Genomic DNA, 19,967 nt, shown 5'->3' on the forward strand with positions numbered 1-19,967 from the left:
GGCCTCACCGTGCAGTACACGGGTAGGCACGACCTCACCGTTGGAGCACGGGTGAGGTAATCCTCCAATCGCTTCCGAGACTTGAAACATGGATGATCATGTGAATTTTAATCATCATATCACGTCCAAAGTTCCCGAGACGGGCATGCCAGAGCATATAAGAGTCAGAATCACAAAAGTTGCGTTCAATCGCATATGATTCAAAGATTCGAATGGAAGTAAGATACAAACCATTCTCGAGACTCTTCATCTTCTCTAAGATGTGCGTTAGCCTGCTTTCAGAGGTAACACAAAGATATTCCTCTCCATTCTCAACATAAGTATCGAGGTGAAAACCATTGGTACGTATATCCTTAAAACTTAGCAAGGTGCGGAGAGACTTCGGCACATAAAGAGCGTCCACGACGTTTAGAGTCGTACCATTAGACAAAAAATGTGTCTCTCAAATTCTCTTCAATCTCCTCTTCCTTATTCTCATGAAACAACATCTATTTATAGGGAAACAAAGATCTTCACTCTAGCTCTATCTCCATGTGAATATGACTTTCTCTCTTTCAAAATTATCAAGCTTGATGGCAATAAGTCTTCACTCTAGCTCCATCTCCATGTGAATATGACTTTCCCTCTTTCAAAATTCTCAAGCTTGTTAGCAATCAGTCTTCACTCATAAATGCTTCCATACATCTTCACTCTAGCTAGCTTCCATTTTTTATGTATGTATCTATGATTCAAATAAGCAAAAGTAAATTCAACAATTAATGGCTAAGGTAATATTTTCAATACAACACACTTAATGCAATGAGAATGCTTCCATTAATTGTAAGCTACACATGTTATGGGAACAAGAAGAATGTGGTGAACTTATTTGCTTATTAAAATGGGAAAACACTCATGTTAAATCAAGGACTCAATTTACCATATGAAAATAGATAAATTGCTTCAATATCTTTAACATTTTATTAATGTAAGATAAATACTTATAAGGAGACAATATCAAACTAAATCACTCAAACTAATAAAAATAAGTCACTAACAAATATAAATAAGGGAGAATAATATGATATATAATGTGCTCATTAAGTCCAATAGACAGATGTGATCCCATGTAACGGTCAATTCAGGGAGAAACGTATCATGAATGTTGTTGTACCGCAAGCGTAGTTTGTCCCATAATTATTTAGGATCTTTTACGTTCAAGTATTGCCACTTGAGAGTTGCATGGATGTGACGTCTCATGAAGTTGAGAGCTTGAGTCTTGGTCATAGGTGGGAAATTAGCAGGAGGGTTGGCAAACATGCCTTGGATCCCTCGGCTCTCGAAAGAGAGCTCAATTTCGGAAACCCAATTGTGGTATTTCTTGCCTTCTATATCAAGAAAGACAAACTTCGGTCGCGAAGACGACGACATCTACAAAGAAATACAGAATCAATTAGATTCAAGTATAACAGGAATTAGATGGGATGACGTATATGGTCAAAAGAAAAATCGATGCAAACGGTGATATTCACGATCACACCCAAAACAGCGGTGCACTCAGGCGACCACACAAAATCGATTAACTTCCCTTTCAAAACAATCGTGACTCCCCCAGGACTGTCACACGAAAAACATCGACTAAAGAGAAGAGTGGCGAGTTTCCTCGTTTGGCCTCATCTGTAGTATAAGAACGGTGGGAGATTGAAGTAAGACGAATATTGCCCGATATAATATATCTGTACGTTCAAAAGCGGGAACGTTAATGAAAATTACATTTGAAGGTGTGGAAAAGACGGGAGTAGCTTCTCTTGAGCGAAGAATTTGCTTGTTAAGTTCCCGTTGCTTGTGTGAATATGCTGGAGGAGCAATCTTGAAAATGCTTTGATGCGGGGTCTTGCGGGGCAAAAAGTCGATTTTGCGGAGCAAATGCGGAGGGGGCACTATAGAGCTATGGGGCTGCATGTAGGGGTTGCGGGGGTCTGCAGAGACTGCAGGGGCTGCAAGGGGGTTGAGGGTAGTTGCGGTAGAGGGCCGCAAGGAGCGGCATGCGAGGCTGCGAGCAGGGGGTGTCGCCGACGAGGAGCGTTGACGGAAAAGTTTCCAGAGGCCGGAGACAAGGGCGGCTAGCGGGGAAAATAAGAATTCTAGGACTCTAAAAGTTCAGGATTTTAGGGCAAAATGCGTGATAAAGTGATACATGATGAAATAACTGTATCTTTATTGAAGGATATGTGGGCTTATGTATAGGCATTACAAAACCACAATCTCGTAGGATTATGAGTCATAATCTATTACAGAGATGCTAATTTATCTCTAACATGAAACCTAACAAGGCTAAGAAACACACAAGTGTAGCATAATAATTCTCCAGGACCAAAAATGAGATACTAATCAAGAATTAATTTAGTCTTAAAGATATTGATTATCATGTGCTCGATGGGTTTATTGCAAAGACAATGTCATTATAATTTTGATCACCATCCAAATTAGCATATTAAGACAAATGATATGACTAGATTGTGTTATTCAAACACAAAAGACCTTGTCATTTTTGTTGGATCATATGAATATTTGGATGCTATCCCATAGTGACGGAAAACATCACAACACAAACTATATTAACTAGATTACTTTAATCTTCACTAATTTTTTTTCCTTATGTATTGTTTCAAATTTGTATTTTTAGCCCTCTTGATCCTAATTTCGTGTTAGGGCTCTAGCGCCCCGTATGATTTTTATTCTTCTACAACACATTTTTGCATGAAGTGTTTTATGATCAAACTTTAGGACTTACGACTAGGGCATATTTGGTTGGAAAGACTAAATGTGTATTTGACAAAGTGCATTATGTTAGTAACATTTCTCTTTGTCTTCCCCCTCTCTGTTCCATCCACACAATTGTCTCAATCATAATAATTCGTCACTAGCGTCTTAACATGCACTATGTGCCTGCTAATTTTTTTTTTTTAAGAAAACACAAAGTAAAAATCAAAGGAGTGAAAATAATAGTGCAGTAGTTGTGATTATCTTAAAAAAAAAGTAGTTGTCGGTATAGGGAAGCGTAGTGGGGCGAGATTCAATTTCTGTAGTTGTGGGGTACTTGGAGAAATTTTTCCCTGTTCAGTTTTTTTTTCTTATATTAAATTTATGATTTTAGCCATTATCTATTATATTTTGTAGAATTAAGGAAGGATAATTCTAATATTAGTTGGGTAGTTCCATATAACTAGCCTAACGACCTGATATATGAACCTCATTTGATTCATCTGAGTAAAAACAGAAGAGAGAATAAAGTGGCGGCACGCCGTTTGTCTAATTTCATAGGATAAGATATTGTGTCCTCCATTAACATACGAGGCCGCCACTGCATTATAGAATATTAAAATCTTAGAAAGTTTTCACATAATTTGGTGGACTGAAAGTCTGAAACTACGTGTCTTTGTAAATTCTTACAAGGTAAACCATAGTCTTTTCTATAAATGCAAACCACTCATGACATATGAATATATAACTGGGATGTATGACTACAATAGTAGTATTGTTACGCCAAGTTACGGCGATGCACGAACTGACCAACAATCCCAGCTCATGCACTGCAACACACGCGCCCAATTTGGTCGTGGTGAATATTTACAGAGGCTGGCAACACTGGCCCGTCGTCAACAATTACGGAATTACCCAACAACTCCTCATCCACGTGAACCCCATGCCAACGCGCCCAATCCCGCGTGAGTCAATCTCCCCCACCCGTGCCATGGTACTTCCCGGGGCACGACTCCATTTATAGTGCACCCACACGCTTCGTCGTCCTCACGGACACCTCCATCGCCGTACACCTGTAAGATAAGAGATACAGAACGCCAAGAGAGAGAATCTCACTGAAGCATTTTTTTTGGAGAGAGAAACTAGAGAGAGAGAGAGAGAGAGACCGAGATCTGATCCCAACCCCGAAGCCTCCCTTCTCCTTCTTCCTACTGCTGTTTCTTGTAAGCCCTAAACTCTTGTCTCTCTCTCTCTCTCTCTATCTTCTTCTTTATGCGTTTAGCCCTACGTCGTCGTTTCGTAGCCCTAATTTTGATTTGGGGGTAAAATTAGGGCTTTTTTCGTCTTTATTTTCTTGATTTGGGGGAAAAAATAAGGAAAAACCCTAGAAATTTTGGATCTTTGTGAGAGAGAGTTTCGTGGGAATTAGGGTTTTTGTTTGAGGTACATGTATGGCTTCGGGGCCTATTGTTGGAGAAGGTGATGGAGCCAGAGAGAAGCAACCCAAGGTTTATACTCGCAAATCCAAACTCAACAAGAATCTCAACAACGCCCAAACCAATTCCACCACCACCACCACCACTACCGCCACCGCCCTAGCCGCCGCGACCTCCACCGCCGCTGCCGACTACGCCAAGAGTAACGGCGAGAAGAAGGACGGGGAGGCTAGGAATGATAAGAACGAGAATTCGACGCAGGCTTCGGCGGAGGTAATTGGTTTGGAGGATGGGAATTCAGCTCAGCCGCCGGCTGCGGTCTCCGAGGATGGGAATTCAGCTCCGCCGCCGGCTCCGGCGTCTGAGGATGGGAATTCTGCCCTGCCGCAACAGTCGCAGGCTCCGCTGCCCTCGGACGATTCGTCGAGTTTGAACAGGCAGGAGCCTGTGGCTGCGGCGGCGGAGGCGGCACAGGCTGCTAAGGATGCACCTGCAGAGAATGGGGTTTCCAAACCAGAGACGGATAACAGCCGAGTTAAGATTAATTTGGCTTCCAGGTCGAAGCAGCAGGTGCGTGAGCTTAGGAAGAAGCTTGAGAGTGAACTGAATATGGTTCGGGGTTTGGTGAAGAAGGTTGAGGCAAAGCAGGGGCAGATTGGTGGGTTGAGTTACTCGCATGATGGGGTTAACAATAATGTCAGTAAACTGAGGCGAGTTCATTCAGAGGTTGCTTCAGGTGGTGTTACTCCACGTGAGGTTACGAGGCCATTTCATCAGTTGAGTGTGTCAGTATTGGAGAATAGTCAGGGTGGGATTGATACTGTGGAGAAAGAGAAAAGAACCCCCAAGGCAAACCAGTTTTACCAGAGTTCGGAGTTTTTGCTGGCCAAGGATAAGTTTCCACCTGCTGAAAGTAACAAGAAGACGAAGTTGAATCTGAAGAAGAGCCACAGTGGAGGAGAGTTGCCGCACAAGTATACAATGGGCACCAAGTTTTTTAAGAGTTGTAGTTCTTTGCTTGATAAACTGATGAAACACAAGCATAGTTGGGTGTTTAATGAACCTGTGGATGCCGAAAAGCTTGGATTGCTCGATTATCACATCATTATCAAGAGTCCAATGGACTTGGGTACAATCAAATCCAAGCTGGTCAAGAATTGGTACAAGTCCCCCAAAGAATTTGCAGAAGATGTGAGACTTACATTCGACAATGCTATGACCTATAATCCGCCTGGGCAGGATGTTCATGTCATGGCAGAACAGCTATCCAAGATTTTTGAGGAAAGGTGGGCTATTATAGAGTCGGATTATAATCGTGAGAGACGGTTTGGATATGATTATGGGACTGCTCTCCTTACACAACCAATACCAAGAAAGGCTCCTCCCCCACCCCCTCTTGATATGCGAAGGGTATTGGATAGGTCTGAGTCCATGACACATCTTGGTGATTCCCGGCCAAAATCCATGACTATTACTCCGAGGACCCCTGCTCCAAAGAAGCCTAAGGCGAAAGATCCTCATAAAAGGGACATGACTTATGAAGAGAAACAAAAGCTTAGCACAAGCCTCCAGGGTCTGCCTGCAGATAAGCTTGATACTATTGTACGGATTATTAGGAAAAGGAATTCGGCTGTCTTCCAGCACGATGATGAAATTGAAGTGGATATTGATAGCGTGGATGCTGAGACCCTTTGGGAGCTTGATAGGTATGTTACCAACCACAAGAAGAGTTTAAGCAAACACAAGCGAAAAGCTGAACTTGCTATGCAAGCCAGAATGGAAACTGAGCAGAATAACCTGCCGCAGGTAAGGCTTTTTCAACCTCTTAGAATATATATATTGGCTGTGGCTTGTAGACCATTAATTATTCTGTTATTGTTTACAGGCCCAGGTCCCCATTGTGAATGAGGCTCCCAAAGAAACCGCAACAGGTAGTGTTTTACACTAAGATTAGCTGGCATATAAATCAGTTGTACCCTGAAGTTTATAACTTAGCTCTTACTTACTTTTAAGCAGATCCAAAGATCGTTTCATCTTCAACACCAATTCAAAGAGATGACCAGGGTGATAATAGGAGTAGGTCGAGTAGTTCAAGCAGCTCTAGCAGTGATTCTGGATCTTCCTCGAGTGGTACTATGACATATCTCTGATTGCAAACATTAAAGTTTCTTGCACACGTTATTGATTGATGCAATAATTTGATATTTGGTTTATGTGAAGCCGTTCTCTTACATCTTTGTTATTGCAGACTCTGATAGTGATAGTTCATCAGACTCTGGATCTGATGCCGGGTCACCACGGACTTGACTACTTTTTTATTTGTCTTTTTAAGGTAAGGTCTTGGACTCCTGCCATCGTGATTTTTGTTTCAACTTTCAAGTATACTTTAACTTTTTGTCCTTCAGAATTTGTTTTCAATTTCTTGTATTTTTCTACTGCTGCGTTAGTGAAAAACATGTTCTGGAAAAATAATGTCTCCACTTGTCATGTTATGCATGATATGCTATAGCAGTGTACCGTAATATTGAAAATCTAATAGAACAGATGTTGATCGAGGTATATGATGTAAATTTTCGTTTTGATTGGAAATGAATTAAAATTACTCCATGGTTGCTACATTATTCACACTTGGGTGATGTGTGGCCTTGAGAAGCCAAGTATTTGCCCTTCTTGGAATTGGCTATAGAATGACCTATTTCTATTTTCCTTGTTCTGTTTCTTTCTTTTCCTGATTTAAAAGATAACCAGGATCAGATTGGATGTTATATAAATTTGGGGATGCTCTGCTGGTAGTTTTCTTCATATTAGGGCTTGCAATGGTGAATTTTTGCTGCACTAGCTATGTAGGTGATAGCAGAATGAGTCTTATAGTGTGGAAAGCATATATTGGGATAGTCTGGACAGAAAGTTGTTGGTTTGGTCATGCTTGTGATGCTCTAATTGGTTAGATACACATGGAGATTTAGGCTATGTATTGTGCTACATGGACCAGTCATTTTTAGTGTGCATTCCCATGTTGACATGAGAAAACTGGTTAAGGTAAACTTCTATAGTAAAAAAGGTGTCTGGTAACCATTACCTAAGTCTAAGTAACACAGGGTAGCATTCTTTCCACTTTTCAGTAAACTGATGACTCAAGATAGTTGCATATTAAGAAGATGGTTTGATTTTACCACCAAATATTGCTGGAACTACCAAAGTTGGTATCAATTGTATCAGTCCCCTGAGGAATATTTTGAACCTTGTTCTGTTTTTCGTAACTCTTCTTCTGATCAATCTGAAGTGATTTTTGTCGTTGTCTTTATAATGATCTTGATATTAGGTGTTCATTACTTGGTATTTTTCAAGGGAATATATCTGTTTGAGGAGTTTTATTTTGGCGATTCTCTTTTAAATAGGGTGTAAATTCAGCATTGAACATAACTTTTAGCATGGTTGTTTTGATTTATCGAACTTGCTTGGTCGTGATGTGTGGCGTTCCAGTTTTGAGGGCGGAATATGTTGCCTGTGGCCCTGGCTAGTACAATATGCCACTAATCTATACCAGCTTGTGAAATTAGGGTCATGCATCAAAAAGTTTCCTTTGCTGACTTTTTCAATATTGACATTGAGGCTCATACACTCTTAGGTTAAAATCAAAACCACTATAAATGTTGGAATATTCTGTTGCTTTTAATTTGGTGTTGAGAGATGGCTGGGGAAAAAGTTCTATTTTGAGATTAATATGTAGTCCCGGTGTATGTATGACGATTCTATTCTCTGGTGGTTCCACCTCTCTTTTGTCAACAAAATTAGCTTATACAACCAAGTGCTTTTTGGTGTGCTTGGTGTCCTATAAATAGCATGCAGCAGAGTATTTTGAAAGACTTCAGGGTATATATTAAAATAGCTGATTTAGCTTGGATCATCAAAGATTTGCCTGTCAGTATGTGATTGCAGCGTTGCTGAATGCGGTTGTGGTTATTACTGAAATTTGAGTTTAAAAAAAAAATTATTATTCTAGCTATCAGAGAACTGTGAACTGATTAGTGTGCCAAAGCATCAAATATCTTATTTGTGATTGTAGTTGCAGTTATTATAAGATATAGAAATGTGAAAAGATAATGAGTCTAGATCAATCTGTGACAGATTGCTGTGTGTTTGACCCTTTTGTCGTAAATTTACAATATGAGCAGTTCCCTTTTATGTGCAAGTTATCCCCGTCTTCTCTGCTTATTGCTTATTTTCTTGTTCTTTCATCAGTTGTCTTTTCACCACTATTGAACTTTTGTTATATGAATATAAATTCAACTATGGGTGTCTCCCTTCGTCTTTCCTAGATGTTCTGTGTTTCATTAATTTAGGACTTTTTACCTGAGCTAAAGATAATGTCTAATCACAATTTTCTCAACTTGCAGATCTCAGACTAGAGTAGATGGTGATTTTCTTCATGGTGATTGAAAGCTTCAGACTTTGATTTGAATCGACTTTTGTTGTATAGTGGAATTTCTAAGGGCCTTCAACCGTCCCTGCTAATATAGTGGGTCTGTAGTGTTAGGGTAGTTAGTTGCTGAGTGTCTACATGGCCTCATTAATCTTGTCAGAATTTGTATAATATTGGCAGACCCGGTGATGATTAGACGCAGTTGGTCTGTTTCAATAGCAGTGTACATTTCTAAGTGCTGCTACTCATCTAGGTTTCAGCGACATGTTTTTAGTTTTGTGCCGGCAGATTCAGGATGCTTTAGTGCTACGCAAGGGTTAGTCTGTAATTCAGGTTCAGCAAGTCTAAAATGATTCATATTAATTTAATGTGTTTGCATGGCTAAAGTTGTTAGATTTGTTTGTAATGGTTTCTACAAGTGCAGTATCATTCCACTAGTGCTATCTCAAGCTTATGCTTTATATCATCCGATGAAACTTCTCCATGATCATAGTATTGTAAGGTGCAATTAGTGGCTCGGATTCTGCTCTATACATCGATAGATTTAATGTTTTTATCCTGGCATGGCTTTGGTTTCAAAATGTTGCGTTGTTGTTATTGTATAATATGCCAGGTTGGGTTGTTTGGACTTCTTTGGTCTGCTAATTGTGTTGATTGGAACCCTTGAGGATACTGTCTTTGGTACCTCATCTCGTGAAATCAAATTGGAGTATAGGTTGATCAAGTATCATCTTTCTGAACCATTAAAGAATCAGCTCTTGAGATGATTGCATTATACTCGTCACTAGCAAAGGGAAAACTGAGCGGGCATATGAACTAGATAGCCGGTACTGTGCTCGCCGACGGGGGTTCTTTAATTTTTTTTTCCGGTAAGTTTGAACACGACAAAATTACAAAACAAGGCATCTAGGTACCAATTATTATGTGTACATTTAGTGCACCATCATCCAGAGATATGTAACGATAGAAATGCATCGTCTCAAACTCCACCACCGCGCTGCTCCCCTTCTCCATCGTCATCCTCGCGCCTCACAATCAACTCCTTCTTCTTCTTGTTTGCAACATTACTCACCCTGGTCTGGTCTCGAAACCTGGAGAAACAGCCCCCTCAATGACAACCGTTCCTGGGGACCCAAAGGCCCCCAACAAACGCAACATTCTTCTATTGACACCACTCCAACGCTGCCTTCCTCTCGAGCTCGGCGCTCTCTCGTTCTCTCCACCCCGACCCCCTCGCCAAGTCCGCCCTCTCCCACCTCGCCTACTCCACGTGGCGCCAACATAACCTTCCACTTGGCTCATGCCTGCCTGCCTCCTCCTCCTCCTCGTCAGTCCAGACTTGTTCTTGTCTTCTAATTCAGTTTCTTTGTTTGAGGTTCAATTTGTTTGTTGCATTCTTCTGTTGTTCGGTTTTCTCCCTTTAGTGACATTCTAGGGGAGGGCTTTTTCGCTGACTTTGCTCATGTTGCTGATGATGAGAGTCGCCATTTTGCTTGGTTTCAAGTGAGGAGACTCTATAGTGTTTTTTGTTTGTTTGTTTGGTAGATAATTGGTTGTTGATTCTGCTTGTTGACTTGTGAGTTCGGTTGTCGCAACAAGGTATGGAGATATGCCTGCTCATAATCTGCTATGGAGGGAGTGTGAGAAATCATCTGACGACGTTGCTGCGCGTTTGGCTGTCATACCTCTGGTCCAGGTAAATACCAATGTATATATCTAATCTCTAGGAGGATATTTAGATAAGATCATTTGGTAACTTATGCGTGGTTGAAACGTTATCCCATGTGGATGTGTATTATGTTGCATTTCATTAATCTACTTGCATGTTTTAGTTGCTATCACCTCAGTTTGTCTTTGCTTTCAATCGATGAGCGACAGAGGCAGCTACTTGTGGCTTGACTCTGCCGACTAGTAGCTGAATGCTTTGAAGCAATACTGTTCTATAAATAAGTCACTGAGCCATGTTGTTGTGTAAATGCATTGTCATGATGGCTGATCCCCATGGAAGTTTGCATTATTTTAAGTTAATGTCTGAGGTTGTGTTTTGTTCTTTTTAGTAGATTCAGTTCATCCCATTACAGCTGTCAAAAATAAAATACATTTATACATTACTTGGGATGTTTTTTCAACTTTTAGTCATTTACAAGTGGTGCTGAGAAAGATATACCCCCAACGTACTAAGAGTACGTACTACTTGTAATAGTGGGTTGAGGATGGTTGAGTGGTTACAAGATCACTTGTCTCTACAGAAACGAGGCTTGGCGTAGGGTTCAAGTTTTAGGAGGCAGTTCTTATAAGATAATGTCTACTATTACATGATTGTGAGGGAGTCATAATCTATTGAAGGGTGTAGTAGTTAGATTTATTTCTCATGCTCTCTCTTTAGTTTCTTAATTGAGGATTATTCTCTTCCAATATTTAGGCTAGTGGCTTTGATTTGGGAAATTTTAAACCCTACATTAGTCCCAAGATTTAGCGTATTGCAGTCATGCTCAGCTCAATATATGCTAGATGCTTCTGAGAGAGAGGAAGACCAGATGCTTGCTTATCCCCAAGTTGATGTATCCTGTGTAGAATCATTCGAAGAGAGGATGAACATGTTTTGATCCAGTGGAAAGTTGCTCATTCTCTTTGGTTCTAAACTTCTAATATTTTTACAAAAAGCTGAAATATTACCAGATTACCTTCGACTTTATTTAAAATGTTACGAAGGTACAGATGCTACTTTAAACGCATTAAATACATTCATAAATCATAATGATGCAGCACACTCATTGCTTAGGTAGTTAGGTACCAGGATCAACAAACTCTTAGATTTATAGGATGACCACACACAATGTTTAGAAAATTAAATCACTCTTAGGTTTCTCTCCTTAATCTAATCTAGGCTTCTAGCCAATCCCATAACAGGACAACTCAGAAAATAATCTGATAATTCTTATTCAACAACACATATCTTTGCCATTCGACACTTACACTTATTTATACTAGAGTAGATAACTGATATCAACTAGCTTAAAGACTCATCAGGACTCTTAATTTTCTAAATCTGAAGCATAAAGACCTAATAAAGGGAAACTTTAAACTCCTAAACTAAAATTAAACTTAGAAGACACGACATAAATTTGAAAGGATCCCAAAGCTTAGGCTTCTCCTTTTCCATTTCTTTGCTCGTAAGGCTTAAAAGGTTTGATTATGATGTCCGCATCACATAACATGAATACATTGGTCTCATGGGCCAGCCAACTATGGAATTTAGACATCCAAGTTACAACTTCAGAGAAAGATAAAGCAGAAGTAGCCAATTAGTATACCATTCATTTGCAGCCTGAAAAACATAGTAGTTTCGCAACTGGGTGGGAATCCATTAGACTATGAGCCTGTTGTTGAGTGTTGAATGATACATAAATCTTTTTGAATCCTGGTGCATGTCAACACTCACCAGTATTCAGTGGCGGATCTAGAATTTAAATGCCACTAGGGCTAACTTGATGCGAAATGTAAATTTTCTTTTATTTGCGCGAAACACAAAATTTTTTTCTCCTTATATTAAGTATGTCGATATTTGTCATCAAAATGGAGCAGTTTCAAATTAATCTCTACACACATCTGTTTTATCTTTCATTATGTATCTATCTCGCCCGATGTTAATTAATAAACTTTATTACTTTGATTCTAATTTCCAAATAGGAAAATAAAATACTCAATCTCTTATCATAATCACCATCCATTCTGTAACAGACAGTACATACTAACACCCAATTTCGATTCCAAATTTCCAATCATTCTATATTAATACTTTAACCAACAAGCCCATATACCCAAAATCTCAAATCATTCCAAATCAAATCAATCATTCCATAAGCTAAAATTTGATTCAATTTTGAAAGAGATTAGAAGAAAATAGCTAAACTGTGGACTGGTCCAGAGCTTCAGCGGCACGCACGGGGAAGTAGAGAACGGCGACGAATAATGGCGAGTGGTGAGTGGTGAGAAGCAGGCATGAACGAGAACTCGAGAAGATGATTAGAAGAAGAGGCTGAAGAGCAGATCAGTAAAAGCAGACGAGAAAGTCTTCAGAGATTGAAAAAATAAGACGCGAAAGTGTGAGAGACAGAGAGAGACATGTGCTGATGTTTTAATTTTTATTTATTTTTAATAGAAGGTTGAGTTTTTTTTTCTGGACTTCATTTTCACCTGGGCTCCAGCCCAGTCAAGCCGGGGCTGGATCCGCCCCTGCCAGTATTAACAAGAGAAACCATGAACTTCAAGTCAGCTTTCACCAAGATCGATTCAAAACACAAGTCTCTGCTAACTCTAACCCATTCACAGTTTCCACATGTTCAATGACAGAAGGAGAGAAGCATCCAATTAGCGGCCTGGACAGTGCTAGGACTATTCAATCAATGAAAGACTCACTGCAACATCTATATTTAATTTCATAAGAGGATTAGAATGTTATTTACTTGAATGCAAGAGTTGAAGATTTGTGTACTACATATTAATAGCTCAAAAGTTATAAGTTTAAATTTCGACGAATTACGATTATTTCATGATCTCTTATATGTTATAAGAAAAAATTTATAAGTGAATAAAAAGTTAAATTTTCTTTTTATTGTAATCTCATACATCTCACTTATTTAGTTGATATAATGGTAATTTCTCATTACATTAAATAATAATTAGTCTTCACTCCTCTATTCTTTCATTTTTTTTCCTTAACTAAGGCCCTCTTAAATGTATGGGTGGACCCTTGAGTTCTAGTTTGTGAGTTTGAATTAAGAAGTTTCTATCTTTTAAGAATCTGGACATAGCTAAATGAAGGAGCAATAACTTAATGAATACAGCTTTTGCTCAATAAAGTATGTGTTTTCCCTCAAAATTTAGGCATTTGGCTGCTATATGCAGCAAAGGGATGCTATGACTGCTTAGTAATTGATGCAACTACTTCAGTCTTTGTTCAATTGGCAATATGAGGTGATTATTTTCCTATTTTAGTGGACAAAGAGAATTGGGTTGGGAGTGGACTGCTGGATGTTATAAAATTGATTAAAGCTAGAATATATAAGGCATGCTGGTTGGATCAGAAAATCTAAGAGCAGCCTTGTTGAAATCTGGAAGAGCAAAGATAGAACATATTTTTAGACATCAAGTGAGAGAATTTTTTTACAATGTTTATAGACCTTAGACAACTTTAGACAATCAAGTGTTTTCAATTTGTTGCTTCTTCCATTGTTTTGTTTCCTTTCTGCTATAATTCCAAGTTTACTAATAAATTATATTTATTTTTGCTGTATATGGTGATTGTCTCTGTACATTGACATAATTAGCAATCATGGAGCTCGGGTACTAAAGTGCAATGACTCTTGCTAGAAAATTACAATGGGATTTCCACTATAAAGGAAAAATCAAAGAAATGAATATTTCAGTCCAGAATTCTGCCATTTGCTTTGGTTAGAACTATTTTGATAGGTTGTACTTCATTCTTTTGGATGTCGTAGGAGGCCAGAGGACTCGATGCCGGACCACGGCTTCTGCAAAATTGGTTGGCTTTGGAGATCTGAGGACATCTGAAATCGTAGCTAGGATTGCTGATGAAGAAGTGGCACATGTAGCTGTTGGTGTCCACCATTTAAAGGTTTGTTAGTCCTGTTTCTTTTCTTGTTTGTTTATTGACCTTAGGAATCCCAAATTTTAGAGCAATCTGAATCACTATGCAGTGAGGATCATTTTTCTGTAACCCTGCAGACTTGTTAGAAGAGTATAACGTTGAGTTGAAAGGGCCCTTCAATTATTCAGCACGTGATGAAGCTGGAAATCCTCGTGACTGGTGGGAACATTGCACATATATTTGGGCTCTATTTATTGGTATGAATTCGGAGGAACTGTGAGCGTTATGGCTGACTGACTCGTGTTTCTAGTCTTCATGCTTAAAAGCCTGTGTATATGAAATTGTGACAACTTGCCTTCTCCCATTTGCAGGTATGAGTCATCTACAAATAGCGAAGACAAGGACAAGAAAAGGGATACTAGTGAGAAGCTTTCTGAGATCTTGTTCGACCCTGTAACTAATTGCAGAACCTTGTTATGTACTCTTTTATAAATATTGTTTATGATGTCTCACGTGTACCATACAGGTGTATCAGAGGCTTGCTTCCATAATTTCCATGGAGAGTGAGAACTCGAGTTTGAACAGGCCTTAGTAGTTTTGCATCAACAATTATTTTCTTCGTTAGGCATATGATATGGAGCTTATCTGTCCGGATGGTTACACTAGAAACACAAGTCATGCAAGACAAGCAGTCTCTATTATCATTATATGTGTTGACAGCCAGCTCTGTAATCTGTGAGTGGATGGTAGTAAGTGAATGAAATAGTGGAGGAAACAATCGGCAGTGGAGTGATTTGTTGAGAGATTAGCATATAGTCTAAATTAGTCTATATATACAATTGAATCTGTATATGTAAATCATCAATTTGAAGAAAAAGATCAGTATATTACCACTTGGTATCAGAGCCTCCTGCTCTGTTCTTTCCTTTTTTTTTTTTCTGGCAGGTCGACCTCCGGCGTCTCTCCACTGCGTCTGCTTGGCCGCTCCGCACTCGGACTCGCTGCTCGACGTCGCCGTCGACTTTTCCTGGAGCTAATCGCCCGATGTTCCTCCGAAGTCGCTCCGTCGCTGCTCCTCATCAACCCGCAGTCACCGCTGCTCCTCCGGTCGTGCTCTCTCAGTTTCCAGGAGCTGCCTCTCCTCGGTGCTCTCGACAATCCGCCGTTGCTCACCTGAGCCAAGCCTCTCCTCGGTGCTCTCTCCGCCGCTGCTGCCGCTGTCTCTCCCCGCCCCGACGTCGCTCGCCCGCTCTTCAGTTGCCGCTGCCCACCCCGACGTCACTCGCCGCTCCTTAAGATTGCCCATCTCCTCTCCGCTCCCCATACCCAAATCGGCCCTCTCCTCTCCGCTCTTCATACCCAAATCCGACCTAAATCCTAAATCAGCCACTCAACCCGACCCGCTTTCATTCACCCGGCCCAGCCCAGCCCAGAAACAAGTACGGCCCGACCCGGCCCGCTTGATCCGACCCGGTCCACTTTCTCCGACCCGGCCCGCTTGCTCCGACCCGGCCCGCTTGCTCTGACCCGGCCCAGCAATAATTAGCAGCCCTTTTCTTACTGTCAGTGCATACGCACCGTCAGTGCAAGTGCACCAGCAACAAATTCTTCTCCATTGCTTTCGCTGTATAACTTCTAATTTGTCAAAAAATGTTCATCCCTACCGCATCCATCGCTGGTTGTGGTAAAATTGGTATGACTTTAAATATCTCTCACTTTGTTGGTTTTGATACATGGATTATTGATTCTGGTGCGTCTGATCATATGACTTATGACAAATCTTATTTTACCGTTTTGTCTTCTGCATAGTACCCTATGTTACTAATGCTAATGGTGAGGCATTCCCCGTCTTAGGAAAAGGGTCTGTTCATATTACTCCCACTATAGAGCTTCACAATGTGTTCTATGTCCCTGCTTTATCTCATCATTTGATATCTGTTCCCCAATTAAACACTGACGCTCAGTGTTCTGTGACATTTTTTCCTATGTATGTGATATTTCAGAATCTTCTCACCGGAGAGTTAATTGGTCGGGGGTATCTGAGGGGCCGGTTGTTTCATCTGGATCAGACATATGCGGGGGAGAAACCAGAGGCACAATCTCGGACCGCTCTAATCTCTACTTCTGATAAGCTAAGTGAAATTTGGTTATGGCACCGTCGCTTAGGGCATCCATCTTTTAGTATTATGAAGAAATCTATGCCTACTTTGTTTTTTAGTGTGGATGAGTCTTCTTTACATTGTGAAACATGTGTTTTGGGCAAGAGTCATCGGTCTACCTATTCCCCTAGTAAATCTAATCAAAGTACTCTTCCTTTTGAATTAATTCATTCTGATGTTTGGGGACCTTCTAAAGAGTCTACTGTGTCAGGAATGCGGTACTATGTGTCATTTATTGATGATTGCACCCGTCTTTCGTGGATTGTTCTTCTTAAAACTAAAAATGAGGTTTTCCCGGCTTTTCAAGCCTTCTATACCACTGTGCAAACACAATATAATGCCACAATTAGAGTTCTTCGTTCTAATAATGGGGGGGGGGGGGGGAATATGTGAATCATATCTTTCAGGAGTTCTTTAACTCACACGGAATTATTCATCAAACAACGTGTCCTTACACACCTGAGCAGAATGGCGTTTCTAAAAGGAAAAATCGTCACTTACTTGAAATGGCTCGGTGTATTCTTTTTAGTACCCATATGCCTAAGTATCTTTGGGGTGATGCTGTCATCACTTTTGCCCACCTCATTAATCGTCTTCCTTCTCGTGTCCTTCAAGGCAAAGTTCCATATGAGGTACTTGCATCTCATGTCTCATTACCCTATTTTCATAATCTTCCTGCCCGTGTTTTCGGTTGTGTTGCTTTTGTCCATCTTCCACCACATCATCGGTCTAAATTGGATGCCCGGGCAGTTAAATGTGTGTTTGTTGGGTATGCAGGCCATCAAAAAGGGTACCGGTGCTATCATCCACCTACCAAGCAGTATTATGTCACTATGGATGTTATTTTCTTCGAGGACATGAGTTATTTTGCCCCTTCTGATACTGCTCTTCAGGGGGAGAATTCATATTTTGAAGAGCTGTATCCTGGAGAGGGGGAGACAAGTAAGGCAATAGATATGGTGACAGGTTCAGTTGAGATTATCAATGTAACAGCTACACAAGCGCCATCGGAAGATTCCGGCGGTGTAATCAGCGGTATAGTCACTCCAGAGATTCAGGAACCAGCAGATGAAAACACAACTGCCCCTCATACTACTGTTTCTACACCTGACCAATGCTCTCCTGGTATAGAAGATCACTCACCTGAGGTTAGTCATTCTATTAGAGATAATAGTAGAGAATATGTTTTGCCCAAAAGGTCTACTCGGGGTCAACCAACAAAAAGATATGAACCTACCCTTCAGACTACAACCAAGTATCCGGTAGCGAATTTTATATCTACCAAAAGATTATCTAAGTCATATGAGTCATTTGTGAATCAAATATCTACTGCATCAGTACCTAACAAAGTGCAGGATTGATGAGTGCTCGATTACTCGACATCAATATTTAACCCTGTACACATCATTAGTAGTATAAAGCAAGAGGGTATCGTTCACAAACCGGGGATCCAGCCAGAGCTTAGGATCACATCAATTAACACGAATTCATAAAGATATAAAAAGTTGACATAGGTTTTAGATTGAATCATAAAAACAGTAAATAAAACCTAAACTAATATATACATGTGATCAACCAACCAACACATAAACAATCACCAAAACAACTCATATAAAAGAAATCGAACAAGCTTCATGACTTCTTTTAGAATCATGCCGAGACTATATAATGAACAACCAAAGATGGATCATACATTTAGGGTTCTAAGCAGTAACCTAAACACATAGACACTTAACACATTCGATCAATACCAAGCAGCCATAATCGAAATCTAACATGTTCATCTTCATCATGTACTTCCAAAGCCATGCACATTGAATTCATCAAGTATGTCACCTACTTAACCAACAACCATGCAATTCGAAATTCACATATAAAAGAGTAAACATGTTCTTAGCATAAATCTTTAATCCAACAACCTAAATATCATGCTACAAGCATAGTCATAACACTTAGAAATCGAAATTGATCAAGAACAATACTCGGCAGAAACCAAAATATAATTTCGAATCCTTTATATAAATTGAATCAAGTAGCTATTTTATAGACAAAATTGAAACAAGATTACACTACACAAATCACAACTCATCCAAGAACAAGAATAAAACCAAAACCGAATTGAAACAAGAGTGAATCATGGTTACACTTTATAAATCAAGCAATCCACAAGTGTATAGCCGTGACTTCTATGGATGAAACCTTCTTCATAAGCGTGCTTGAAGGCTATTGATTGGTGGGGAATGATGGAATCGGTTTTAGGATTTCTTGGAAGGGTGAGGAATGAATTCGGCAGAGCTATGGCTTGTGTTTGTGTGTAAGGCTGATGATGATTATATGGGGAGGCCGAGCCTCTATATATATAGGAGTCTAGGAAGCCATCTTGCCGTCCTATAAGGAAGTAGAATCCAATTGGGAAGCTGAAATCCTCTTTGTTATGGATTTGATTTATGTACTCCATATCCAACTTGATGTAGGAAACCAAGTCCAATAGGTAGATCACAAATAGGCTGCATGGCAACAATCTTGGTCCAACTAGGAGTAGCTAGGCCGGCCTCCTCTTCTCCTTCTTCAACTCGAATATGATTTCCTTGTTCAACTAGGAATGCATCTCGGCATCTCTACTTCCTTTCTAAATATGATTCGTCTTTCCTGAAAAGAAATCGTCGATTAAGGAATATGAAAGAATGAAAATAGGAAAGTAGAATCATAGTCGAGTAAGGAATCCTAGCTCAATAAGGAGTTCTAATCACTTAGCACAATTTCATCATCAATTCATCTAAATTCGAAATAGCTATACTTAGAATATAGAAATGACAAATATGAAACTAAAATAACTAAATAAGAAGTAACAAAGCATAAGAATAGGACATATAAACATTAAGAACGTCACACTTTGTGCTCCTATCAACAACCCCACACTTAGACTTTGCTAGTCCCTTAGCAAACACTAAATAGGGAAATCAAAACAGAAAACAAAATCAAAGCAACTTAAACTGACAACACAACATTCTAATGCCTTCAACATTTTGTCTCAGAGATCTTCAAACTCATAGCATCAAGAATAACACTCAATCGAAAATAGATAAGATGAATTCAATGGTTAATAAACATGAGATTTCGTTTAACAAGTAAGACATGGCAAAAACAAAGGTGAAATTAAGCTCGACATGTTCAAAACAAGCTCAAATTCAACTCACAAGGGATATGCACTCCAAATCTTTTCTCTCAAGAACATGGCATATGCTTAAAAGCTTTTCACACACAAGAGTTATAAACATAGTGAAATCGAAAACCTCATGAAAGATACCAATCATGTGCACAAATGAACCCAAACCATATGCTTACTCATGAAACAAACTCCAAAAATCAAGAGCTACTCATTTTCAGAATCATGCGGATCTTTAGAAAAAGGATGGCTTAGGCTCGGCATTGATATATTTTCAAAGTAAAGGAATCATAAAGGTCATCCTTAAGACTTAGCAGAGCAAAACATCCACCTTATGTCGCCATACTCCATAAAACAAGGGCCAAATATCATCATGTTGGACCAATTCTTCACTTTAAACATTGTGAAAACGAACAAAGGCTAAAGTATAACA

At 39.7% G+C, this 19,967-nt stretch overlaps 2 protein-coding genes across 2 annotated transcripts; both read left to right on the forward strand.

Annotated features, from left to right (window-relative positions):
- The first annotated feature begins 3,855 nt into the window (after positions 1-3,855).
- LOC126796692 (transcription factor GTE4) lies at positions 3,856-8,978 on the forward strand. Its single transcript, XM_050523437.1, has 5 exons — positions 3,856-5,981; positions 6,061-6,106; positions 6,192-6,305; positions 6,424-6,507; positions 8,573-8,978. The coding sequence occupies exons 1-4, from the start codon at positions 4,191-4,193 to the stop codon at positions 6,480-6,482; spliced, it is 2,010 nt and encodes a 669-aa protein (XP_050379394.1). The 5' UTR covers positions 3,856-4,190; the 3' UTR covers positions 6,483-6,507; positions 8,573-8,978.
- Positions 8,979-9,567: 589 nt separating this feature from the next.
- Positions 9,568-14,937, forward strand: LOC126797018 (uncharacterized). The gene is given in 9 exon segments (XM_050523709.1): positions 9,568-9,820; positions 9,823-9,907; positions 9,909-10,130; positions 10,198-10,294; positions 14,100-14,133; positions 14,136-14,249; positions 14,323-14,428; positions 14,581-14,662; positions 14,736-14,937. Coding segments are annotated over 9 exon segments (1,059 nt in total). The 3' UTR covers positions 14,802-14,937.
- The last annotated feature ends 5,030 nt before the right edge of the window (positions 14,938-19,967 follow it).

This window comes from Argentina anserina, chromosome 6 (genome assembly GCF_933775445.1).
Source record: "Argentina anserina chromosome 6, drPotAnse1.1, whole genome shotgun sequence".
Classification (NCBI taxonomy): domain Eukaryota; kingdom Viridiplantae; phylum Streptophyta; class Magnoliopsida; order Rosales; family Rosaceae; genus Argentina; species Argentina anserina.